At 42.5% G+C, this 27,724-nt stretch overlaps 4 protein-coding genes and 2 pseudogenes across 7 annotated transcripts; 1 reads left to right on the plus strand and 5 right to left on the minus strand.

Moving 5' to 3' along the window:
* Nucleotides 1–1,588: 1,588 nt before the first annotated feature.
* coa4 (cytochrome c oxidase assembly factor 4 homolog) lies at nt 1,589–3,420 on the plus strand. 4 transcript variants are annotated; one of them, XM_014198324.2, is made up of 2 exons: nt 1,589–2,146; nt 2,506–3,420. In XM_014198324.2, the coding sequence occupies exon 2, from the start codon at nt 2,524–2,526 to the stop codon at nt 2,776–2,778; it is 255 nt and encodes an 84-aa protein (XP_014053799.1). In that variant the 5' UTR covers nt 1,589–2,146; nt 2,506–2,523; the 3' UTR covers nt 2,779–3,420.
* A 294-nt stretch (nt 3,421–3,714) lies between these two features.
* Nucleotides 3,715–5,196, minus strand: or42a4 (odorant receptor, family 42, subfamily A, member 4). Its single transcript, XM_014198331.2, has 3 exons — nt 4,956–5,196; nt 4,528–4,743; nt 3,715–4,321 (listed from the first exon to the last, which is right to left on the minus strand). Exons 1-3 carry the CDS (start codon nt 5,153–5,155, stop codon nt 3,715–3,717), a joined length of 1,023 nt encoding a protein of 340 aa, XP_014053806.1. The 5' UTR covers nt 5,156–5,196.
* A 4,490-nt stretch (nt 5,197–9,686) lies between these two features.
* Nucleotides 9,687–13,172, minus strand: LOC106604006 (olfactory receptor 145). The gene is made up of 6 exons (XM_014198332.2): nt 13,015–13,172; nt 12,297–12,349; nt 11,900–12,121; nt 11,313–11,429; nt 10,705–10,902; nt 9,687–10,392 (listed from the first exon to the last, which is right to left on the minus strand). Exons 1-6 carry the CDS (start codon nt 13,156–13,158, stop codon nt 10,137–10,139), a joined length of 990 nt encoding a protein of 329 aa, XP_014053807.2. The 5' UTR covers nt 13,159–13,172; the 3' UTR covers nt 9,687–10,136.
* LOC123742619 (uncharacterized) lies at nt 11,565–11,695 on the minus strand (annotated as a pseudogene).
* A 5,772-nt stretch (nt 13,173–18,944) lies between the features above and the next one.
* LOC123742587 (olfactory receptor 1F1-like) lies at nt 18,945–26,343 on the minus strand. The gene is made up of 6 exons (XM_045717661.1): nt 26,174–26,343; nt 25,549–25,601; nt 25,152–25,373; nt 24,564–24,680; nt 19,989–20,186; nt 18,945–19,646 (listed from the first exon to the last, which is right to left on the minus strand). Exons 1-6 carry the CDS (start codon nt 26,315–26,317, stop codon nt 19,391–19,393), a joined length of 990 nt encoding a protein of 329 aa, XP_045573617.1. The 5' UTR covers nt 26,318–26,343; the 3' UTR covers nt 18,945–19,390.
* Nucleotides 24,816–24,946, minus strand: LOC123742620 (uncharacterized; annotated as a pseudogene).
* Nucleotides 26,344–27,724: the final 1,381 nt, after the last annotated feature.

Consider the following 27,724-nt stretch of genomic DNA (forward strand, 5'->3'; position numbering starts at 1 on the left):
TCCCGCTGCGTTTTGGTCCGACAATGATTTTTCTTCATCGTCTGACGAAGAAGAATGTGACACAATGACCCCAAGCATACTACCAAAGTTGTGGCAAAACGACTTAAGGACAACAAAGTCAAGATATTGGAGTGGCTATTACAAATACCTGACCTCAATCCTATAGAAGATTTGTGGGCAGAACTGGAAAAGTGTGTGCGAGCAAGGAGGCCTATAAATCTGACTCAGTTACACCAGCTCTGTCAGGAGGAATGGGCCAAAATGTACCCAACTTATTGTGGGAAGCTTGTGGAACCAAAGTTAAACAATTTAAAGGCAATGCTACCAAATACTAATTGAGTGTATGTAAACTTCTGACCTACTGGGAATGTGATGAAAGAAATAAAAGCTGAAATAAATAATTATTTCTACTATACATTTCACATTCTTAAAATAAAGTGGTGATCCTAGCTGACCTAAAACAGGGAATTTTTACTAGGATTAAATGTCAGGAATTGTGAAAAACTGAGTTTAAATGTATTTAGCTAAGGTGCATGTAAACTTCCGAATTCAACTGTATATATATATATATATATATATATATATATATATATATATATATATATATATAATATATAACTTCCGAATTCAACTGTATATATATTTTATTTGTTTTTAAGGATATATAGAGGTTGAAAGGATCCAGTCAGTGGTAGGGTGGGGGCAGGGGTGTATATCCCAGATTTCAATGTTAGAGTATGTGGTTAACTGATTATGTATGCGGCCGAGTTGATGGCCATGATTATAGGTTTGAGATGGGTGAAGGAGGTGAAACCACTCAGAGCGGTGATCTGTTCTGATTCGGCTGCAGTGTTGAGTAGTGTGAAGACGGGCAGGTCGGATAGGGGAGACTTGTTTGTGGAGATGATGGCGCTACTAATGGTATTGGAGAGGATGGGAGTGGTGGTAAGCTTTTGCTGGTTTCCCGTACACGTGGCTGTGGAGGGTACCTGCCGCCTCTACACTCTAACCACTAGGCTACCTGCCCCCTGCCCCCTCTACACTCTAACCACTAGACTACCTGCCTCCCCTACACTCTAACCACTAGGCTACCTGCCGCCTCTACACTCTAACCACTAGGCTACCTGCCGAATAGAGCTAATAATATTGTCAGTTCTTCCTGGCAGACAATCCTATATTTTTTTTAAACAACACATTTATTTAGCTTCTTGCATGTAACAACATTATGTTTTTAAACTTGTGTTTCTGAGTACAGGGACTGGAACAGAATAATTCTTATTGAACTACTTTGCTTTACATTGTGTTAATGGATTTTAGTTGAGAAGAACATTTTAGATTGTACTTCACTGCCCTCAAGTGCTTATAGGCCTATATTTCACACTGTACTTGAGAAATACCTCAGAATATGACAAATGCATGTTTTTTTCACACTGGGAAATAAAATATATCATTTATATTTAGCAAAGTTAATTTATTTATTTCCACAAACGAAACACAGTGTAGGTCTAGTGAGCAGGAGGTAGGCCTACTACGCGGAACATAAATTATGCTCGTCCTAAGTAGGCCGTGCACATTTAAATGTAACCCCTTCCGTTCCATTCTGTAAAGACGTCCTCCATGTTATGAAATCCACGGGGGGGTAATGTGAAAGTATTCAACTCTAGGATATACATTCCAGCTACTGCTTTCAAGAGAGACGACGATTATAATATGTCTGAATGAATGATATCTGAACGTTTAACTTGATGCTAATATTGGCTGTTGCTTGTGATCTTTTTTTAAGCTAACATTAGATTTCCGATTTGTTTAGTGATTTGCTTCAATATACTTTCGTTACTCACCAAAGTATAGATGTGACTCGTGTGATGACGAACTTTTCTCTGGTTGTGTAAACTGTCCTGTCTTTCGTATTTTGGAGAAACGACGACTTTTGAGTATTTTTTTGACTACGAAATGCGTATTTAACAGAGGGGTACAGACCAAAAGCTAGCCATGACGTAACGTTACCCCAATCACAGACGCAAACTTCTTCAGCGCCTATTTTCACGATCTCTTCTGACCGGGGGTTTGGAAACATAAGGAACTTGTCTTTCATATCAGTGAGAAATAATACAAATCAATTACTACACGTCTTTACAGGCACAGGGTTAGTGTTCCCACACATAATTCCATGTTACAGCGCTTGTTTACCAGTGAAGCTGGGGGGGGGGAATCAATTGTTAATTATCGTGATATTGTTTTTGATTATATATTGTATTGTTTTGGTAATATTGAAGTATTATTTTTGCGCTAGATCTGTCATGATGTGCTGGTGTGTTTTCACTACTGTCTATTGCGCAAATTCAGTTAGGTCCATCCCCTGTTCGTTCCATCTGATAAACACGTGTATGTGACAAATACGATTTGACTTTGGTTCCTAGTAAATACACCCCTGATCTCTTTCAAGACAGCCTTTGTCTCTAAATCCCTTTTCCCCTCTATGCTCTATCCCCTCCTCCCTCTCAGACAGAGCTGCCTTAGGTAATGGCCTCCCCTTCCCCCCACGACCGGAGTGGTCGCCCCAGCGAGGACCAGGACGAGGAGGACCCAGTAGAGCAGATGATCAGCAGGACAGGATGTGGGGAGCTGCACTACGCAGTCCAGGAGTGCATGGCCGAGCACCAGGACTGGAGGAAGTGCCAGAGCCAGGTCCAGACCTTCAAAGACTGCATGATGACCTTCCAGAAAAGCCGGAAGGAACAGCTGATGAAGCAGAGGCCGTCTACAGAATCGACTTAGAAGAGAGAGAGAGTGGTTTGGTGGTGTTTTCATTACGTATCTGGACTGATAACTGAGATATCAACGGTTTAGTTTTGCCACTGACATTATAATTGGTTATGCGTGTGTCTAAAACAGTCCTTCCCAAATGGTGGATCGCAACTGATCGTTTTTGGGCCACAGCCCAAGACTGGGTACATGCTGACTGGGTACATGCTGGATCACTGGTTTTGTGTAACTGGTGGGTCACAAGATTACACATAAAGCTATAGATGTGTCTCAACTCAACAAGTTGTTGGAAAAGACAACATTAAAACACCATACCATCACTCTGCTTGTCACAGTATTTGGTATGACAGCAGAACCTTCTCTCTCAGACTGTTTTCCCTCTCCTGATGCATCAAGATTAATAACTGAGGAATCTCTTCTCTAAATCAGTCATGTGGTTTAGGGCTGTGTGTGTGTGTGTGTGTGTGTGTGTGTGTGTGTTGAAACGCTACAACATTCACATTTCATTCACAGCTTGTAATTCATTGGTTAAAGGGTGAATGGGTGTGTGCTTGCCCTAGAGAGAGAGAGAGTTCAGTTCCTGTAGTGGCAGAGTTAACGGGCACATTTAAATGTGCTTGTATTCATTTTGACATTATTAAACTATATATATATATATATATATCACCATCATTGGTTTTCTTCGTTTTATTTTTTTACACTTTTTTACTTGCATCACATTCAACCTTGTGTAGTTCAACACTGGGCCTTTTGTTTACAGTACCACATGTTAGACTTTAGCCACAAGGTGGTAGTATAACCCTTAGCCACAGGAGTATAACCCTAGTTTTCCTCTGAGTAAGTTGATGGAAACTCATCAATCACAGCCACATTAAAATGAGACTAGGATTGAAAGGAGGGGAAAAAAATGTAAATGTAAATGAGATATATTTTCAGACTAGAAACTATTTACACACTTAAGTCATTTATTTGGTTTGTTTTGTGACAAGTCAACTTCTTATTCTGTGTTGAGTTCCCCTTGCTCCTTTTGTAAAGCTTTCTGACTGAGTCCACGACCTCCTCTGTCCTCAGTGAGTATATGATAGGGTTCAACATAGCAGGCATGGTCTGGGTCAATGAGTTGTTGATGATCCTGGCGTTAGGATGTATGTAGCTGACTACTGCAGCTATGTTATTACCCACCATGGGCAGATAGAAGATGGCCACCAGAATTAGGTGAGAGGTGCATGTTCTCATGGCTTTAACCCTCTCCGCCCCTGTGGCAATCCTGATCAACGCGATTGCAATGCAGACATACGTGAGGACTATCAGTATGATGGGGATACATAATACCACCAGGAAACATACCCAAGCCATGATGTTGTTGAGAGAGTTGTTGTTGCAGGACAGTGCATAGGTGGGTCCGTGGTCGCAGAAGAAGCTCTTTATCACCAGAGAGCCACAGAAGGAGAGGTGAGTTATGAGGCTAACAGTGAAAGATATCAAAGCCAGCGTGAACAGCCACAGTACTGCTATGATCACCACCATGGCCGTTTTGGTCACAATAACATGGTACCTGAGAGAAGAAAAATTAAATAATATATGTGATTTGGCAGAAGCTTTTAGCCGAAGCAACTTGTGACAGTGATGGGTGGCCCCAGCGGGAATCGAACTCACAACCCTGTCATTGCTAGCGCCAATGATAAAAATAATATTTAAGAAATAATTTTAAAAAATTAAGAAAGCTTTACATCTTTTTGAACATTTTACATTTATGCTTACCTGAGAGGAAAGACGATGGCAACGAACCTGTCGTAGGCCAGGGTGAGGAGAGAGAGAGACTGCATAGTCATAAAGACATAGACAAAGAACATGCTGCTGAGACAGGCCTCGTAGGAGATGTACTGCTTCTCAAACAGAAAGGTCTCTATGAGCTTAGGGATGAGAGCCGTGCTCCCACACAGGTCTGTCACAGCCAGGTTGAAGACTACGACGTACCTAGGTTAAAGATGGGAGGGGGGGGTTAGGAAAATGTCATATTCATGTGCGATGCTCAAGCTTTCGAAAGTAAACAGATTGATGGGACCAACAGCGTTGCTAAGATAGCATCACTGGTCCCTTTGTTTAGAAAATCTACCACATTCATGCAAAGATGTATGTGATATTAGAATACTCTTGACCAAACCTTGTTGTTGGAGCTAACAACATACTTGGCCGTGTGGAGGTTCCTGGCCAGGTAGATAACTGCCATGATGAAGGAGTTAGCCAGGACTGTCACGGCATAGACCAGACACAAGAACACATAGTAGTATTTGATGTGAGGGATGTTCTCGAAACCATTAATGTAGAAATATGACGGACGGACGAATGTGGCATTGGAAGAGACGAGGGCTGACTGCTCGTGAGCCATGCTGCAGGAATCAGGATGGATGAATGGTTAAGATACACTCCTGGTCTGCTGTCTTAACTTGGTCTGTTTGCAGGAACATGCAGAGAGAACAATGAAAGAAGAATGTGCAGATGGTGTCGTAGTAAAATAACTCCCTATAACAAGATCCTGAGAGAGATGAACGAGTGTAAATAAAAGAATACAACAACTTAACAAGTTATGACTACAAAAGACAAGTAAATTAATAAACGCAAATTTATTTTAAGGCATTTTTCATTTTACAAAACGTAGCATAACACTTTTGATACAATAGTAAGCTTCAGCCAGCAAGATCTTGAATCAACAAGCCAAAAAAATCCCTTGTGATTCCTCTTCATACTGTGATGCTGCTGGCTGTGTCTGCTGCTGACACAACTGACAACACCGAGGAAGACAGTAGCATCATCTTCATCATCAACAAGTTACTTGTCATTATTCAAATAGTAAAATAAATGGAACCTAACTAATTATTCAAAGCATCATTTTCAAGATAAAGAAGTGGGAGAAGAAGCGTAAAACAAAATACATTAGACTAAATTCATGCATTTTATACACGGCTAGAATAAATACTCCCCAACGTCAGACATCAAACTAAATACCAGAATGTCAACATCTCCATCAACTACTAAAGCTACTGTTTATCATGTAAATGTAAAGTTGAACCCACCTCCTCAGGTGATATGCTGAACCTGACCGACCAGGTCTAGTGTGAGTACCTGGGCAGAGACAACAGGCTTATATACTGTATCATCTTTACCTGCTGGTCATTAGTAGAACACATAGAGTTACATCACTGGTTCCCAATCCTGGTCCTGGGGACCCAAAGGGATGCACATTTTAGTTACTGCACTAACACACCTGATTCAGCTAATCAACTCATCATCAAGCCTTTTGATTAGATGAATCAGGACAAAAACCTAAATGTTGTTGACCCTTTGGGAAGCACTGAAACACTGAATGACATGAATAATAATGTATAACTATAGAACCTAATAATAGGATCTCTATGGTGAAGTCATCATGGAGGGGTGGGTTAACATACAGCTGTCCATGTCCAGATTTAGGATCTTCATTTGTTCACCCTGTTGGAGGAGACCTTACCTGCAACGCAGGAAATGTAAAACTTGTAGTGTATTTGAGTTTTTAAAAAAAGGCTTCTTAAGTTTGACATTTTCAAATTCATATTTCATACTTGATTTTCCCTGAAAAAAATGTATCAACTGCATCAAAAAAAAATCCATTAGTTATATTATAATTCACAAAATGATTTTCCTGCTGTAGGAGACTAGCTCAAATTAGAATCCTACATCTGTAGTGGCATCTCTCCCCCACAGGGATGGAAACACCTGGGCCAAGACTCACCTTAGCCAAGGGTTCACTTGTGCCAAAGACTCACCTGGCCCAAAGACTCACCTGGACCAAAAACAAAACCTGGACCAAAGACTCACCTGAGTCAGAAACTCACCTGGGCCAAACACAAAACCTGGGCCAACCACTCACATGAATAACACGGGTAAGCCCTAGAACTGTAAGGAATGTGCTTAGAATGACGTCATTGTTCAGTTTATGGAATCATCAAGATAACTCATAGTAATAATAATGAAAGCAATCCAAAACACAGAGAACATAGGACACAGAGGACAAACAAAGCTATGTACAGGTGTCGTCAGATCAGGAGGATATGAGTACTGAATTAATAGAGCTCCTTTTCTGAACAACAGCCTTGAGCTGGTCCTTAAAGACATGCTCCGGAACTTTGGCGATTACTAAGTATTTTTTTAATCTCACATTTTGGGCTGGATGTGTCAATGTGTAGTTCATACATGCATAATATATGGGCAGAATTACTGTCTTACCTCAGTTAGCCACCCAGGCCCTAGTTTGAAAGCAAATGTTTTCTTGAAGCTGTGCTGTTCCATTTTGTCTATATTTCCCCCCACTTGGGCCAGCCCCCTAGCAATTGGAGTTCAACCAATGAGCTTCATCTACTCTCCATATGAGTGACAGCTTACAAAAGGTACATGATACACCCACAGCAGAGCAGAGAGAGAAAGACCAATGACGTGGTGCATATATCTGCACATATGTGACATAGTGCGCAATTTTAGGGGACCACTTTTGGCTCATGAGCACTACTTTCTGAACTACTGTATAAAAATTACACAAAAGTACCGGCAAAATCTCTTTAAAATGAGGACAGACATTTTGCACCATCGACAGTATTTGAAAGAGTTTTTAGTTTTTCCTGATTATTAGGTTTATTTCAGCAGGGACAATGTACAACAAAAACAGATGTGTTGTACCAGATTTAACTAGCAACTAATTTCTGTCTGTAGTCTGTTGAAGGGAGATGGACCAGAAGGAGAATATATTTTTGATTTTACAAGGCAAATCAGTTAAGAACAAATTCTTATTTTCAACAAAAGCCTACTGGGGAACAGTGGGTTAACTGCCTTGTTTAGAGGCAGAATGACCGATTTTTTTACCTTGTCAGCTCAGGGATTCGATCCAGCAACCTTTCGGTTACTAGTCCAACGCTCTAACCACTAGGCTACCTGCCACCCCCAACAACTAATAGAGTAGTTTATTGGTAGCATGTGGCTGTACGGACGTAAAGAATATGTTTAATGTTATTATAGTATGATACACTGCCAAACAACCACCCTGGGCCTCCATTCAGAGCCTGATATCTCTATAGGTTTTTTAGTTCTAGGCCTAGGGAGTTGTTACGGGCCACTGTGTTCCTGTTTCTGCTTGTTCTTTGGGGTCTAGGCCGGGTTACTGTAAAAGTAGTTTTTGACAACTGCTGATTATAAATAAATGGGTTTTATGAAGGATTTTTTTAACTATGACATTTTCTGTAAACGCTTAAAAGGGAGTAAGAAAATCATTCCAGTGCTAAAATTGACAAAAAACTTTTAAGTAGGATAATTTTTGTTAAAATTGTCAGTTAATTCCCGAAACAGAGATTTTAAAGATTTGTTTAACTGAGGTCGTGGCGATTTACATGAGGGTTGGGTTTAGATTACAATCATGCCCATTACCACAGGATTATAATGCCTAGGGAGAATTGTCATGCACGGAGAAACAGCTGCGCTGATTGCGCTCTATCCAATCATAGCAGGGAACCTTCAGACAGTGAGACGGACCTGCCCATCACACTGCGCCTCGGACTTGTTAACATAAGACAACATAACACCAATGTTATGATGAAAGAACACTTGGCCCCTAGGCCGTACATGGAGTGGCCACTTGCCGATGTGTTTGTTAGGGATCACTCCAGTCTGCATGTTTTGGGTCAAAATGAGACTTGAGACGATGGGTCTTTGTTCCTGCTGCTACACTGTTTAGTAACATTAGTCCCCATGAAACACTGACAGACTCTGGTAATAGATAGTGAGAAAGTTGTAAAAACAAAACGCTACCAAAGCACCAGTGATTTGATAAGCCAATTTAGCTAACGTGGCTTGCCGGCTCAATGTGCACGCTAGCTACTAGTACTAGCTAGCATTATTGACAAACACAGAGATGGAACTTAGCTAGCTAGTGTGTAGCAGCTTGTGATTTATTTACGATAGTTTGACAGCTTTGTTGATGATGTAGATGTAAAATTAAGAGCGACAAAGACCTCCTTGGCAAACCACTTCCTCAATATTTAATTAATTGAAAATAAATTAAAGATTGAAGAGAGTGACTATGTTGTTGCTACCGTTCTTAAGGAGCAGCAGAAAAACATATGTAGAATCGATGAGTTCAGCAGCTCTTAAACACATCGTGTAAATATTGTACTTTATTTGTTTGTTCGTACCACTTCGCTTCATTGAGTGAAGCAACAATACAATCATTCACTATGCCAGATACACTGTAGTTACACGTAGTTTTCTTCCAATCAAAAAACAAAACATATAGAGGTAGCAACCGAGATAGCGAAAGAGACATATATAAATAAACAAGACACTTCAAGTACTTCTAAATATAAGTATATCTAAATATACATTAAATACATTAAATCATGATATCACGCTGATATTTGTTATTTTTTGGAATGTCTATAAAGGCTCGTAGACATAATATACAGTGCCTTCAGATAGTGTTCACACCTCTTGAATTAGTCCACATTTTGTTGTGTTAAAGCCTGAATTTAAAATGGATTACATTCAGATTTTGTGTCACTGGCCTTCACACACAAGACCCCATAATGTCAAATTGGAATGATAGTAATACCAAATCTCTGTACCCACGCTGTAAGGTCCCTCAGTCGAGCAGTGCATTTCAAACACAGATTCAACCACTAAGGCCAAGGAGGTTTTCCAATGCCTCGCAAAAAGGCCACCTATTAGTTGATGGGTAAAATATATATATATTTTTTTTAAAAGCAGACATTGAATATCCCTTTGAGCATAGTGAAGTAATTAATTTCACTTTGGATGGTGTATCAATACACCCAGTCACTACAAAGATACAGGTGTCCTTCCTAACTCAGTTGCTGGAGAGGAAGGAAACCGCTCAGGAATTTCACCATTAAACCAATGGTGACTTTAAAACAGTTGCAGATTTTAATGGCTGTAATAGGAGAAAACGGAGGATGGCTCAACACCTGTCTAATTACTCCGCAATACTAATCTAAATGACAGTGAAAAGAAGGAAGCCTGTACAGAATACAAATATACCCAAACATACATCCTGTTTTCAATAAGGCACTAAAGTAAAACTATCGGATTTCCAACAGACACTGGGAGACAAATTCACCTTTCAATAGGACAAAACCCTAAAGCATAAGATCAAATATACACTGGCGTTGCTCACCAAGATGACATTGAATGTTCCTGAGTGGCTTAGTTACAGTTTTGACTTAAATCGGCTTGAAAATCTATGGCAAGACTTGAAAAATGGCTGTTTAGGAATGAATACTTTCTGAAGGCACTGTAAATATATACATTTTAAGAGAAATAATTAAAGTACTTCATGTTGGTTTGACCCGCGACACAGCTCTCACGGTCCCTCTTCTGAGCAGCTTCTTAACCGATACCTTAAACTCCTCCGTCTTCAGAACGTATATGATGGGGTTGAGCATTGGTGGCAGTATCGAGGTCAGGGAGAGGTTGATGATCCGGGCGTTGGTTGGTATGAGGGATTGGAGGACGTATGTTAAAATAACAGGCAGGTAGAATATGGACACCAGTATTAGGTGTGAGGTACATGTCTTTATGGCTCTGAGTCTGAGAGAGAGAGAGAGAGAGAGAGAGAGAGAGAGAGAGAGAGAGAGAGAGAGAGAGAGAGAGAGAGAGAGGAGAGAGAGAGAGAGAGAGAGAGAGAGAGAGAACATGTGTCAGTACAGTATGTGATTATCTATCCAGTTGAACTGCATTGTCAATATTTCCCAGCATGTATCATTCTTGTAACAAGTCCATCACTCTAAAAACATATTTCTGAGGCCTCACACCAATCAGCATATGGGCCGTTCTGGCTTTGGACAAGTCTACTTACTGACTTGACTTGACTTACTTAATCCAGTCAGTATTACTTCTCACCTGTCCTGGGGCAGTGTGATGGTGAACAGGGCGTGTGTTATACAGATGTAAGAGGATATGATGAAGACCATGGGGAGATAGAGAACTATACAGGGGTTGAGATACGCCATCATCTGATTAGGGACCACATTAGAACAGGGGGCCGCCAGACGGAACAGGGGACCGTGGTCACAGAGGTAGCTGTCGATCACCAGAGACCTACAATACAATAAATTATACAACATTTTATTATTACCCAGATATTAGAGCGAACAACAGAAATATATCTTCTGTTCATTTTTTTCTCCATCGCCTGGCCAGGGCTTCGAACCCGTAATGTTTTCGGCTACAGGTTCACCGCCTTATCTGTTGGAATTAGAATCTCATTCAAGAGGAACTGAGTTCATGACAACATTGAGCCATCAACTTTTACAACAACCTGACTGATGACAACGACAACATAACATTCTGTTTGTTTATCTCCTTTTTTTTTATTGGTTTACTGTAAAAGTAAAATTTGAAATGCACTTAAACCAATAGTTTGATGTGATTTTACAGATAAAGATATAATTCACAGAAGCTATGCTTTTGTAGTGGAGTCGTTGCACTACAACACAATACATACTAACCTACAGAAAGAGAGCCGGGTGATGAGACACACAGAGATCAACAGCATCAACACAGCAAACGTCCAGGCGGCGCCCGTCAGCTGGAGCATGGACTTGTGAGTGACCATCATGTGGTACCTGGAAAGAACATTACAATGGAACTGTGTGAGTTGATGACACAAGCCCCTCTGGTCATTTAATAGGATCTCTGTGGGGAAAAAGCTGTTCAACTTTATCTTGTTATTATCGTCAATGGTTGATTATTATTATTTTATAATTATTCAGTCGGGATTCCCACATTTTGGGGAACTTGCAGGGGTCAGCACGACCAGAGTGCATTTGCCGAGCCTCACCCTGGGTAAACCTCCTTTGTGATCAAGGTGTCTCCCCTGCCAGGTAACTATATCCTTATATATGATTTTAGCTGCAGTGCAACCATGTTAAATCGTAATTTTTTATATAATACATTTAATAAATACATTTGAATAAATTGTCAAATGAATCAAATTATTCAATTAAAAAAAAAATGTATCCCAGAAGGGTCAAATAACATAATCTTTCTGAATGTTATTTTAATTTAGTTAATCATTTGATGTATTATCTGAGACCTGAGCGGGCAGCAGATGGCCACCAGTCTGTCATAGGAGAGGATGGTGAGGTTGAAGGACTGCATGGTGATGAAGAGGAAGACGAAGAAGAGGCTAGTGAGACACTGGTCGTAGGAGATGAGCTGTCTGCTGAACAGGAACATGTCCAGCAGCTTGGGAACCAGGGCCGTGCTTTCACACACGTCTGTGAAGGCCAGGTTGAACACAGCAATGTACTTGGGGCTGTAAGGTTAGAACATAAATATATTTTAAGTCATGTAACGGAGATCGGGGAGCAGGGCAGGCTCCAACACGTGTCTGTGAAGTCCAGGGGAACTGGGACTTCAAAACGATAGAATGTCCAACAAAGGAAGTTTTACACTGTATTGTGTTAATGAGATTAAAGAGGGCAGATTACCTGTGGAGACTGCGGTCCAAGTAGATACCAGTCATGACGAAGGTGTTGGCCACCTAGACCCAACGCACATACACACACACACACACACACACACACACACACACACACACACACACACACACACACACACACACACACACACACACACACACACACACACACACACACACACAGAGAGAGAGAGAGAGCAGAAATGACCCAACATGGATATACAGGTACATTCATCAGGCTATTGACTATGGGTGGTGCTCTATGTCACCACATAGTTCAGTATTAGGTTTTGTGTTCTATAGGAAAGTGAACAACTTTATAGTTTATCACCTGGACCAACTGGCTGACGCTAACCGCATGTAACACCCTGGACCAGAGCTAGTTTGCAACACCCCGGACCAGAGCTAGGTAGTAAGCCCCTGGACCAGAGCTAGTTAGTAACACCCTGGACCAGAGCTAGTTAGTAACACCGTGGACCAGAGCTAGGTAGTAAGCCCCTGGACCAGAGCTAGTTAGTAACACCCTGGACCAGAGCTAGTTAGTAACACCTCGGACCAGAGCTAGATAGTAACACCCGGGACCAGAGCTAGTTAGTAACACACTGGACCAGAGCTAGTTGTAACACCTCGGACCATAACTCGTTAGTAACACCCTGGACCTGAGCTAGTTAGTAACACCCTGGACCAGAGCTAGTTAGTAACACCTTGGACCAGAGCTACGGCCTTACCAGAGAGATGATGTAAACAAAGCAGAGGAAGAAGTAGTAGTACTTCATGTAGGGGATGTCTATGAAACCACTGATGAAGAAGTAAGGGGGTCGGATGATGGTGTTGATGTCTGTCTGGTTAGGGTCAGAGGTCAGGGAACTCATCCTGACTGGAGGTGTTAACGTCTCCCTCTGGCTGGTGATAATCTGTGGGAATACATAACCATGAATACATTATTACAAATAAAGATATATTCAAAACTGTACATTAATTCACCTGTTGACAAAAATACAATTGAAGCATCGTTAGTGCAAAAGGAATGGTCCAAGCTCATCAAAAAGGTTCATTACAAATAATTTACAAAAATGTATAAATTAATATTATATTTCAATTGTTTTTATGTATTCAATGTTACCGCATTCGATACCAGTTGCTAAAAAAAGAGTTAAAGAATTCACTTCAGACGTCAAACTAAATACCAGAATGTCAACATCTCCATCAACTACTAAAGCCACTTTTTATCATGTAAATGTAAAGTTGAACCCACCTCCTCAGGTGATATGCTGAACCTGACAGCCCAGGTCTAGTGTGAGTACCTGGGCAGAGACAACAGGCTTATATACTGTATCATCTTTACCTGCTGGTCATTAGTAGAACACATAGAGTTACATCACTGGTTCCCAATCCTGGTCCTGGGGACCCAAAGGGATGCACATTTTAGTTACTGCACTAACACACCTGATTCAGCTAATCAACTCATCATCAAGCCTTTTGATTAGATGAATCAGGACAAAAACCTAAATGTTGTTGACCCTTTGGGAAGCACTGAAACAGCTAACGACACGTATAATAATGTATAATGTTCGGTCTACAATAGGCTACATTATGTTAGTTTTATAATAGCCTACATTATATTAGTTAACGACACGAATAATAACGTATAACTATAGAATCGAATAATAGGATCTCTATGGTGAAGTCATTATGGAGGGGTGGGTTAACATACAGCTGTCCATGTCCAGATTTAGGATCTTCATTTGATCAAATCATCCGTCTAATAATTCACATTTCCTTCTGCTGGAGGATTATTTCCCTGTTGTAGGAGACTGGATTAAATTAATATCCTACATCTGTAGTAGCATTTCACCCCCCACAGGGATGGACACACCTGGGACAAACACCCACCTGAGACAAAGACCCACCTGGGTCAAACACTCACCTGGGTCAAACACTCACCTGGGTCAAACACTCGCCTGGGTCAAACACTCACCTGGGACAAAGAGTCACCTGAGTCAAACACTCACCTGGGTCAAACACTCACCTGGGACAAAGAGTCACCTGGGTCAAACACTCACCTGGGTCAAACACTCACCTGGGTCAAACACTCACCTGGGACAAAGACTCAGCTGAGTCAAACACTCACCTAGAAGTGACAAAAGCATGGCAAAAAAAATTTGCAGCATTTTTGGAAAGAAAGTTTCAGATTTTTGCAATGTTACATTGAGGGAAAAAAGCTGTCCTTGAAACAGTCTTGATATGTTCGTCTAAAGAGAGATCAGGGTCCAGAGTAACGCAGAGTGTCACGTCCTGACCATAGTAAGCTGTTATTTTCTATGGTAGAATAGGTCATGTTGTTATGTTCTAGTTTTGTATTTCTATGTTGGGTTGTTCTAGTATTGTATTTCTATGTTGGGCTGTGTTTGGGATAATCTCCAATTAGAGGCAGCTGGTCATCGTTGTCTCTAATTGAAGGTCATATTTAAGTTGGTGTTTGTCCCACCTGGGTTTGTGGGAGATTAATTTTGAGTTGTGTATGTTTCACCTCTGCGTCACGGTTTGTTGTTTTTTGTCATTCAGTTTATTTATGTATTGCATAGTTTCCCAATATAAATAAAATGTGGAACAACACACACGCTGCACTTTGGTCCGCTCATTCCTACGACAACCGTGACAGAATCTCCCACCACCAAAGGACCAAGCAGCGTGGTCAGGAGGACTGGATTAAGCAGCGTGCCCGGGAGGAGATGGCATCCTGGCCGCTGGAGGAGTTGGAGGAAAGGATAGACTGGACTTGGGAGCAGGTGTTGGAGAGATACAACAGCCTGCCCGGGAAGCAGGTGGAGGCAGCGAGGGAGTCACGGCAACGACAGAAGCCCGAGAGGCAGCCCCCCCCAAAAAAATTGCGGGGGGCACACGGGGAGATTGGCAGAGTCAGGGTGGAGACCTGAGCAAACTCCCCGTGTTTACAGTGGGGAGCGAGTGACGAAGCAAGCACCGTGTTATGCGCTGCGCAATGTGACGCCACTGCGTGTTCACAGCCCAATTTGTCCTGTGCCAGCTCCGCGCATTTGCCGGGCGAAAGTAAGCATCCAGCCAGGACGGGTTGTGCCAGCTATATGCTCGAGACCTCCGGTGATCCTCCACGGCCCAGTATATCCTGTACCTGTCCCACGTACCCGGCCTCCAGTGAGTCTATCCAGCCTGGTACGCCCTCGCACTTGCCCTGAGGTGTGTGTTACCAGTCTGGCGCCACCTGTGCCAGCCCCACGCATCAGGCCTCCAGTGGTCATTACCAGTCCGGAGCTTCCGGCGACAGTTCCCAGTGCGGAGCTTCCGGCGACAGTTCCCAGTCTGGAACCTCCTGAGACGGCCTGCAGCCTGGAACCTCCTGAGATGGCCTGCAGCCCGGAACCTCTTGAGACGGCCTGCAGCCCGGAACCTCCTGAGACGGCCTGCAGCCCCGAGTCTTCAGCGGCGGCCTGCAGCCCAGAACCTCCAGCGGCGGCCTGCAGCACAGAGCCGCCAGCGATGATCTACAGTCCGGTTCCTCCTCCGATGATCCACGGTCCGGTGGCACAGAAGCGGAGGGATCAGCGGGCGGAGCGGGGGTTACATCCCGAACCAGAGCCGCCTCCTCTGTTGGAGGATCCGCTGGATGATAAGGTTCTGTGTACTGCACCAGAGCCGCCATAGACACTTGTCACCCTCCCTTTTTGTTGTTTTTTGTTTGTTGTTGTTTAGTTGCATTCGGAGTCTGCACCTTTGGGGGGGGATACTGTCACGTCCTGACCATAGTAAGCTGTTATTTTCTATGGTAGAGTAGGTCAGGGCATGACAGGGGGTTTTCTAGTTTAGTTTTTCTATGTTCTTATGTTCTAGTTTTGTATTTCTATGTTGGTTGTTCTAGTATTGTATTTCTATGTTGGGCTGTGTTTGGGATGATCTCCAATTAGAGGCAGCTGGTCATCGTTGTCTCTTAATTGGAGGTCATATTTAAGTTGGTGTTTGTCCCACCTGGGTTTGTGGGAGATTAATTTTGAGTTGGGTATGTTTCACCTCTGCGTCACGGTTTGTTGTTTTTTGTCATTCAGTTTATTTATGTATTGCATAGTTTCCCAGTATAAATAAAATCTGGAACGACACACATGCTGCACTTTGGTCCGCTCCTCCTTTTGACAACCGTGACACAGAGGTCCTTCAGTTTTATTTGAGACGACTGTACAACCATCAAGATTAATTGTCAGATTCAACAGAAGATCTCTTTGTTTCTTGGGACCTAGAACTAGCATCTCTGTTTTGTCCGAGTTTAAAGGTAGAACATTTGCAGCCATCCACTTCCTTATGTCTGAAACACAGGCTTCCGGGTAGGGCAATTTTGGGGCTTCACTGTGTTTCATTGAAATGTACAGCTGTGTGTCATCTGCATAGCAGTGAAAGTTAACATTATGTTTCCGAATGACATCACCAAGAGGTAAAATATATAGTGAAAACAATAGTGGTCCTAAAACGGAAACTTGAGGAACACCGAAATTTACAGTTGATTTGTCAGAGGACAAACCATCCACAGAGACAAAATGATATCTCTCTGACAGATAACCTGTTATGGCTAGGGGGCAGTATTTTCACGGCTGGATAAAAAACGTACCCGATTAAATCTGGTTACTACTCCTGCCCAGTAACGAGAATATGCATATAATTATTGGCTTTGGATAGAAAACACCCTAAAGTTTCTAAAACTGTTTGAATGGTGTCTGTGAGTATAACAGAACTCATATGGCAGGCAAAAACCTGAGAAGATTTCATGCAGGAAGTGGCCTGTCTGACAAGGTGTCGTTCTTCTTGTCTCTGTTTATTGAAGAGTGAGGATCTTAGCTGTCCCGTGACACTTCCTACGGCTGCCATAGGCTCTCAGAAGGCGACAAAACGCTGAATCGTGGCTTTGCAGGCTCTGGCTGAAACAAAGTAGCACGTTTGGGTAGTGGCTGGTTACAGTACTGTGAGACTCAGGCTCGTGCCCGCGTCGACCGAAAGCTTTGTTTTCTTTCCTCTGTTTAGCTAAATGGACATTCCCTGTCGGAATATTATCGCTTTTTTATGAGAAAAATGGCATAAAAATGGATTTTAAACAGCGGTTGACATGCTTCGAAGTACGGTAATGGAATATTTTGATTTTTTTTGTCACGAATTGCGCAATGCGCGCGACCCTGATTTACCATTTCGGGATTGTGTCTGGGACGTACGAACAAAACGCCGCTATTCGGATATAACGATGGATTATTTTGGACCAAACCAACATTTGTTATTGAAGTAGCAGTCCTGGGTGTGCATTCTGACGAAGACAACAAAAGGTAATCAAACTTTTATAATAGTAAATATGATTATGGTGAGTGCTAAACTTGCCGGGTGTCTAAATAGCGAGCCCGTGATGCCTGGGCTATGTACTTAGAATATTGCAAAAAAATGTGCTTTCACCAAAAAGCTATTTTAAAATCGGACATATCGAGTGCATAGAGGAGGTCTGTATCTATAATTCTTAAAATAATTGTTATGCTTTTTGTGAACGTTTATCGTGAGTAATTTAGTAAAATGTTAGCGAATTCCCAGGAAGTTTGCGGAGGGGTATGCTAGTTCTGAACGTCACATGCTAATGTAAAAAGCTGGGTTTTGATATAAATATGAACTTGATTGAACAAAACATGCATGTATTGTATAACATAATGTCCTAGGTGTGTCATCTGATGAAGTTCATCAAAGGTGAGTGCTGCATTTAGCTGTCTTCTGGGTTTTGGTGACATTATATGCTGGCTTGAAAAATGAGTGTCTGATTATTTCTGGCTTGGTACTCTGCTGACATAATCTAATGTTTTGCTTTCGTTGTAAAGCCTTTTTGAAATCGGACAGTGTGGTTAGATTAACGAGAGTCTTGTCTTTAAATAGCTGTAAAATAGTCATATGTTTGAGAAATTGAAGTAATAGGATTTTTAAGGTTTTGAAAATCGCGCCACAGGCTGCAAGTGGCTGTTACGTAGGTGGGACACAAGCGTCCCACCTAGCCCATAGAGGTTAAATAGCTGTAAAATAGTCATATGTTTGAGAAATTGAAGTAATAGTATTTCAAACGATTCAAAAATCGCGCCACTGGATACAGGTGGCTGTTACGTAGGTGGGACGAATTCGTCCCGCCTAGCCCATAGAGGTTAACAACTCACATAATAAGTTGCATGGACTCCCTCTGTGTGCAATAATAATGTTTAACATGATTTGTGAATGCCTACCTAACCTTTGTACCAACACACATACAATTATCTGAAAGGTCACTTTGTCGAGCAGTGAATTTCAAGCACAGATTCAATCACGAAGACCATGGAGGTTTTCCAATGCAAAGAAGGGCACCTATTGGCTGATGGGTAAAAATCAACAACAACAAAAAGGCAGACATTGAGTATCCCTTCGAGCATGGTGAAGTTATTCATTATGGACGGTGTATCAATAAACCCAGTCATTACAAAGATAGAGACGTCCTTCCTAACTCAGTTGCCGTAGAGGAAGGAAACCGCTCAGGGATTTCACCATGAGACCAATGGTGACTTTAAAACAGTTACAGAGTTTAATGGCAGTGATAGAAGAAAACGGAGGATGGATCAACACCTTTGTAGTTACTCCACAATACTAACTAACCTAAATGACAGCGTGAAAAGAAGGAAACCTGTGCAGACTAAAGATATTCCAAGACAGCATCCTGTTTGCAATAAGGCACTAAAGTAAAACTGAAAAAATAAAAACTTGTCATCGGCAAGGACTAGAGAATTTTTTTAGGATAAAAAGAAAGTAAAGCACAAGCTAAATCCTAAAGGAAATCCTGATTCAGTCTGATTTCCAAAAGACACTGGGAGACAAATTCACCTTTCAATAGGACAAAACCCTAAAGCATAAGATCAAATATACACTGGCGTTGCTTACCAAGATGACATTGAATGTTCCTGAATGGCTTAGTTACAGTTTTGACTTAAATCGGCTTGAAAATCTATGGCAAGACTTGAAAATGGCTGTTTAGGTATGAATATTTTCTGAAGGCACTGTAAATATATTAATTTTAAGAGAAATAATCCAGGTACTTCATGTTGGTTTGACCTGCGTCACAGCACTTTGGGCCCCTCTTCTGAGCAGCTTCTTAACCGATACCTTAAACTCCTCCGTCTTCAGAACGTATATGATGGGGTTGAGCATTGGTGGCAGTACCGAGGTCAGGGAGAGGTTGATGATCCGGGCGTTGGTTGGTATGATGGGGTGGAGGACGTATGTTAAAATAACAGGCAGGTAGAATATGGACACCAGTATTAGGTGTGAGGTACATGTCTTTATGGCTCTGAGTCTGAGAGACAGAGAGACAGAGAGACAGAGAGAGAGAGAGAGAGAGAGAGAGACAGAGAGAGAGAAAGAGAGAGAGAGAGAGAAGGAGGTGGTCGAAGAGAGCGAGTGAGAGAGAGAGGTAGAGGGAGAGAGAGAATGTGTGCCAATATAGTATGTGATTATCTATACAGTTTAATTGCATTCTCAATATTTCCCAGCATGTATCATTCTTGTAACAAGTCCATCACTCTAAAAACATATTTCTGAGGCCTCACACCAATCAGCATATGGGCCGTTCTGGCTTGGACAAGTCTACTTACTGACTTGACTTGACTTACTTATTCCAGTCAGTATTACTTCTCACCTGTCCTGGGGCAGTGTGATGGTAAACAGGGCGTGTGTTATACAGATGTAGGATGATATGATGAAGATCATTGGGAGATAGAGAACTATACAGGTGTTGATTTTGCTCATCACTATGTTAGGGACCACATCAGAACAGGGGGCCGCCAGACGGAACAGGGGACCGTGGTCACAGAAGTAGCTGTTGATCACCAGAGACCTACAATACAATAAATTATACAAATTTTATTACCCAGATATTAGAGCGAACAACAGAAATGTGTCTTTAGCAGGTTCACCTCCTTACCCACTGGAATTTCTCTGACATTCAAGATGAACTGAGGTAAAGACAACATTAAACAATCAACAACCTGACAGATGACAACAACCACATAATATATATATTTTTTATCTCCTTTATTTTATTAGTTTACTGTAAAGTGTTTTGAGATTTTAACTTTCAATAAAGTTTGATTTGATTTATCTCTACAAGGTGTTGATGCTGAACAAAGAAGAGCTCTCCTGTATGTGTACCAAAACATTCACGGGCCATTTTCTCAAAAGTCAGGTTACAAGTTTATCAACTTTCAAAGCAGAATTACTTTCCCATTGTTCCACAACTGTATGATATACCATTTTCTAGTTCTTAGCCATTTCTAATTGTTGCTCCATAAGACAGAATCGAGGTGCTGGGTCACATTTAATGAGCTAAATGTAAAAAAAAAACGGTTGATTTCACAGGTTAAAAAAGGAATGGAAAGGAACAATACCAGAACTTTTTGGGGGTTCGAACTGGTTAAGAAATGTCTTTTGCTGGTTGGAACAAAAATAGTTGTTCTGTTCAGAATGAAACGATTGGAAAATAATTTAGGTTTTAATCCCTGATTGTATAGATGGGTGAGAAATTAAATGAATCAATTTTGAATTCAGGCTGTAACACATCAATATGTAGAATAAGTTAACCTGTTGGGGCTAGGGGGCAGTATTTGCACGGCCGGATAAAAAAACGTACCCGATTTAATCTGGTTACTACTCCTGCCCAGTAACTAGAATATGCATATAATTATTGGCTTTGGATAGAAAACACCCTAAAGTTTCTAAAACTGTTTGAATGGTGTCTGTGAGTATAACAGAACTCATTTGGCAGGCCAAAACCTGAGAAGATTCCTTACAGGAAGTGTCCTGTCTGACCATTTCTTGCCCTCCTTGATCATCTCTAACAAATACATGGGATCTCTGGCATGACGTGACACTTCCTACGGCTCCCATGGGCTCTCAGAAGGCGGGAAAAAGCTGAACGATGTAATTCCATCCCCAGGCTGAAACACATTAGCGTGTTTGGCAAGTGCTCTATCAGAGGGCCATTAGACTGAGGCTCGTGCATGAAGGGATAGCATGCTTTTACTTTCACTCTCATTGTAATAAAAAAACGATTTCCCGGTCGGAATATTATTGCTTTTTTCCGAGAAAAATGGCATAAAAATTGATTTTAAACAGCGGTTGACATGCTTCGAAGTACGGTAATGGAATATTTAGACATTTTTTGTCACGAAATGCGCCATACTCGTCACCCTTATTTACCCTTTCGGATAGTGTCTTGAACGCACGAACAGAACGCCGCTATTTGGATATAACAATGGATTATTTGGGACCAAACCAACATTTGTTACTGAAGTAGAAGTCCTGGGAGTGCATTCTGACAAAGACAGCAAAGGTAATAACATTTTTCTTATAGTAAATCTGACTTTGGTGAATGCTAAACTTGCTGGGTGTCTAAATAGCTAGCCCTGTGATGCCGGGCTATCTACTGAGAATATTGCAAAATGTGCTTTCACCGAAAAGCTATTTTAAAATCGGACATAGCGAGTGCATAGAGGAGTTCTGTATCTATAATTCTTAAAATAATTGTTATGTTTTTTGTTAACGTTTATCGTGAGTAATTTAGTAAATTCACCGGCAGTGTTCGGTGGGAATGCTAGTCACATGCTAGTCACATGCTAATGTAAAAAGCTGGTTTTTGATATAAATATGAACTTGATTGAACAAAACATGCATGTATTGTATAACATAATGTCCTAGGGTTGTCATCTGATGAAGATCATCAAAGGTTAGTGCTGCATTTAGCTGTGGTTTGGGTTTATGTGACATTATATGCTAGCTTGAAAAATGGGTGTCTGATTATTTCTGGCTGGGTACTCTGCTGACATAATCTAATGTTTTGCTTTCGTTGTAAAGCCTTTTTGAAATCGGACAGTGTGGTTAGATTAACGAGAGTCTTGTCTTTAAAATGGTGTAAAATAGTCATATGTTTGAAAAATTGAGGTTTTTGCATTTTTGAGGTATTTGAATATCGCGCCACGGGATTACACTGGCTGTTGAGTAGGTGGGATGCAAGCATCCCACCTAGCCCATAGAGGTTAAGGGGTATGCACTGAATGTACAAAACATTAGCGACACCTTCCTAATATTGAGGTAAACCCCCTTTTGCCTTCAGAACAGCCTCAATTTGTTGGGGGCATGGACTCTACAAGGTGTCAAAAGCGTTCCACAGGGATACTGGCCCATGTTGACTCCAATGCTATACACAGTTGTGTCAAGTTGGCTCGATGTACTTTGGGTGGTGAACCATTCTTGATACAAACGGGAAACTGTTGAGCGTGAAAAACACAGCAGCGTTGCAGTTCTTGACACAAACCGGTGCGCCTGGCACCTACTACCATACCCTGTTCAAAGGCACTTAAATCTTTTGTCTTGCCCATTCCCCCACTGAATGGCAGACATACACAATCCATTTCTTGCATGTCTCAAGGCTTAAAAAACATTATTTAAATTAACATGTCTCCTCCCATTCATCTACAATGATTTAAGTGGATTTAACAAGTGACTTGTCACGCCCGCTCTGCCTCCCCCTGGAGCTCGAGGGCGCCAGGATCCCCAGCATTACGCACTCAAGCCCCCATCAGTACCCACACCAGCCTTCCCCCGTCACGCGCATCAGCGATTATTGGTCTCACGTAGACTCAATTACTTGTGTCATTACCTTCCTTATATCTGTCTGTTTCCAAGCTCTGTTTCCTGCTTCGGGTGTAATTGTCTCATGTTCGTGTTACCCGTGTTCTGACGCTGTTCCTGTCTTGTTTCCTTGTCTGTTCCCAAATAAATGTCTGACGACCCGTACCTGCTTCTCCTGTCCCACGTCGGTCTTTATAGAATCCTGAAGCCATCACACGAAGCATCGGGGAGTACTGGCGTTCCGGTTGGTGGTGACGGCGGTCCTGGGTCACCGCCGATGGAACTGGGGGTGCCTAGCCAGCTCGTCTGGCTTCCACTCCCTAGCTGGCTCGAGAAGTTTCCTTGACCCGGTTGGCTCGGAAGGAGCCCATCCCACTTCGAGCCTCAGCCGGCTTGCCAGGCTCCCAAGCCCCTGCCGGTCCGTGGGGAGTTGACCCCCAGCCGGCTTGCCCAGGGCCCATATCTCGGCCGGCTCGCCCAGGTGGGACGCTGGGTGGCGCCCCAGGAGAGTGGGGTACTGTCACGCCTGCTCCCGGTCTGCCTACCCCTGGCGCTCGAAGGCGCCAGGATCCCCAGCATTACGCACTCAAGCCCCCATCAGTAACCACACCTGCCTACCCACTGTCACGCGCATCAGTGATCATTGGACTCACGTGGACACAATTACTTGTGTCATTGCCTTTCCTATACCTGTCTGTTCCCAAGCTATGTTCCCTGCTTCGGGAGTAATTGTCTCATGTCCGTGTTGTGTTACCCGTGTTCCGATGCTGTTTCCTTGTCTTGTTTCCTTGTCTGATCCCGAATAAATGTCTGACTCCTCTCCTGTCTGACGAGGGTCTTTATAGAATCCTGAAGCCATCACACGAAGCATCGGGGAGTACTGGCATTCCGGTTGGTGGTGACATCGGTCCTGGGTCACCGCCGATGGAACCGGGGTGCCTAGCCAGCTCGTCTGCTCGGGTTTCCTGCCCGGTTGGCACGGAAGGAGCCCATCCCACGTCGGGCCTCAGCTGGATCACCAGGTCTTGTTCGCCCAGCCGGCTCGTCAGACTGTTACGTGTCCGCCGGATCATCGGACTTCCATGCTGCAGCAGGATTAACAGGCGTTCATGCCTCAGCTGGATCGTCAGGCTCCTACGCCCCTGCAGGTTGATGGGAAGTTGACTCCCAGCCGGCTTGCCCAGGTGGGACGCTGGGTGGTGTCCCACCTGGGCGACTTTCCTTGTCTGTTCCCAAATAAATGTCCGACGACCCGTAGCTGCTTCTCCTGTCCGGCGTCTGCCCTTACATGACTTCAATAAGGGATCATAGGTTTAACCTGGATTCACCTGGTCAGTCTACGTCATGAAAAGAGCAGATGTTGACCAGAACGTCTTTATCAAGTCCGACAATAAAACAGCGGGAGCATTCATCAACGTAAGGAGAATTATATTTTATCATGAATAGATTTTTTTGGGGACCAGCAAGTCATTGGACACTACGTCTGCAACCAATAGTTTTATGGGATTTAACAGATAAAGCTATAATTCACAGAAGCTATGCTTTTGTAGTGGAGTCGTTGCACTACAACACAATACATACTAACCTACAGAAAGAGAGCCGGGTGATGAGACACACAGAGATCAACAGCATCAACACAGCAAACGTCCAGGCGGCGCCCGTCAGCTGGAGCATGGACTTGTGAGTGACCATCATGTGGTACCTGGAAAGAACATTACAATGGAACTGTGTGAGTTGATGACACAAGCCCCTCTGGTCATTTAATAGGATCTCTGTGGGGAAAAATATGTTCAACTTTATCTTGTTATTATCGTCAATGGTTGATTATTATTATTTTATAATTATTCAGTCGGGATTCCCACATTTTGGGGAACTTGCAGGGGTCAGCACGACCAGAGTGCATTTGCCGAGCCTCACCCTGGGTAAACCTCCTTTGTGATCAAGGTGTCTCCCCTGCCAGGTAACTATATCCTTATATATGATTTTAGCTGCAGTGTAACCATGTTAAATCGTAATTTTTTATATAATACATTTAATAAATACATTTGAATAAATTGTCAAATAAATCAAATTATTCAATAAAAAAAAAAAAATCATCCCAGAAGGGTCAAATAACATAATCTTTCTGAATGTTATTTTAATTTAGTTAATCATTTGATGTATTATCTGAGACCTGAGCGGGCAGCAGATGGCCACCAGTCTGTCATAGGAGAGGATGGTGAGGTTGAAGGACTGCATGGTGATGAAGAGGAAGACGAAGAAGAGGCTAGTGAGACACTGGTCGTAGGAGATGAGCTGTCTGCTGAACAGGAACATGTCCAGCAGCTTGGGAACCAGGGCCGTGCTTTCACACACGTCTGTGAAGGCCAGGTTGAACACAGCAATGTACTTGGGGCTGTAAGGTTAGAACATAAATATATTTTAAGTCATGTAACGGAGATCGGGGAGCAGGGCAGGCTCCCACACGTGTCTGTGAAGTCCAGGGGAACTGGGACTTCAAAACGATAGAATGTCCAACAAAGGAAGTTTTACACTGTATTGTGTTAATGAGATTAAAGAGGGCAGATTACCTGTGGAGACTGCGGTCCACGTAGATACCAGTCATGACGAAGGTGTTGGCCACCTAGACCCAACGCACATACACACACACACACACACACACACACACACACACACACACACACACACACACACACACACACACACACACACACACACACACACACAGAGAGAGAGAGAGAGCAGAAATGACCCAACATGGATATACAGGTACATTCATCAGGCCATTGACTATGGGTGGTGCTCTATGTCACCACATAGTTCAGTATTAGGTTTTGTGTTCTATAGGAAAGTGAACAACTTTATAGTTTATCACCTGGACCAACTGGCTGACGCTAACCGCATGTAACACCCTGGACCAGAGCTAGTTTGCAACACCCCGGACCAGAGCTAGGTAGTAAGCCCCATGGACCAGAGCTAGTTAGTAACACCCTGGACCAGAGCTAGTTAGTAACACCTCGGACCAGAGCTAGATAGTAACACCCGGGACCAGAGCTAGTTAGTAACACACTGGACCAGAGCTAGTTGTAACACCTCGGACCATAACTCGTTAGTAACACCCTGGACCTGAGCTAGTTAGTAACACCCTGGACCAGAGCTAGTTAGTAACACCTTGGACCAGAGCTACGGCCTTACCAGAGAATTGATGTAAACAAAGCAGAGGAAGAAGTAGTAGTACTTCATGTAGGGGATGTCTATGAAACCACTGATGAAGAAGTAAGGGGGTCGGATGATGGTGTTGATGTCTGTCTGGTTAGGGTCAGAGGTCAGGGAACTCATCCTGACTGGAGGTGTTAAAGTCTCCCTCTGGCTGGTGATAATCTGTGGGAATACATAACCATGAATACATTATTACAAATAAAGATATATTCAAAACTGTACATTAATTCACCTGTTGACAAAAATACAATTGAAGCATCGTTAGTGCAAAAGGAATGGTCCAAGCTCATCAAAAAGGTTCATTACAAATAATTTACAAAAATGTATAAATTAATATTATATTTCAATTGTTTTTATGTATTCAATGTTACCGCATTCGATACCAGTTGCTCAAAAAGAGTTAAACCACTCACTTCAGACGTCAAACTAAATACCAGAATGTCAACATCTCCATCAACTACTAAAGCCACTTTTTATCATGTAAATGTAAAGTTGAACCCACCTCCTCAGGTGATATGCTGAACCTGACAGCCCAGGTCTAGTGTGAGTACCTGGGCAGAGACAACAGGCTTATATACTGTCTCATCTTTACCTGCTGGTCATTAGTAGAACACATAGAGTTACATCACTGGTTCCCAATCCTGGTCCTGGGGACCCAAAGGGATGCACATTTTAGTTACTGCACTAACACACCTGATTCAGCTAATCAACTCATCATCAAGCCTTTGATTAGATGAATCAGGACAAAAACCTAAATGTTGTTGACCCTTTGGGAAGCACTGAAACAGCTAACGACACGTATAATAATGTATAATGTTCGGTCTACAATAGGCTACATTATGTTAGTTTTACAATAGCCTACATTATATTTGTTAACGACACGAATAATAACGTATAACTATAGAATCGAATAATAGGATCTCTATGGTGAAGTCATTATGGAGGGGTGGGTTAACATACAGCTGTCCATGTCCAGATTTAGGATCTTCATTTGATCAAATCATCCGTCTAATAATTCACATTTCCTTCTGCTGGAGGATTATTTCCCTGTTGTAGGAGACTGGATTAAATTAATATCCTACATCTGTAGTAGCATTTCACCCCCCACAGGGATGGACACACCTGGGACAAACACTCACCTGAGACAAAGACCCACCTGGGTCAAACACTCACCTGGGTCAAACACTCACCTGGGTCAAACACTCGCCTGGGTCAAACACTCACCTGGGACAAAGAGTCACCTGAGTCAAACACTCACCTGGGTCAAACACTCACCTGGGACAAAGAGTCACCTGAGTCAAACACTCACCTGGGTCAAACACTCACCTGGGACAAAGAGTCACCTGGGTCAAACACTCACCTGGGTCAAACACTCACCTGGGTCAAACACTCACCTGGGACAAAGACTCAGCTGAGTCAAACACTCACCTAGAAGTGACAAAAGCATGGCAAAAATTTTTTGCAGCATTTTTGGAAAGAAAGTTTCAGATTTTTGCAATGTTACATAGAGGGAAAAAAGCTGTCCTT

Source organism: Salmo salar, chromosome ssa04 (genome assembly GCF_905237065.1).
Source record: "Salmo salar chromosome ssa04, Ssal_v3.1, whole genome shotgun sequence".
Classification (NCBI taxonomy): Eukaryota; Metazoa; Chordata; class Actinopteri; order Salmoniformes; family Salmonidae; genus Salmo; species Salmo salar.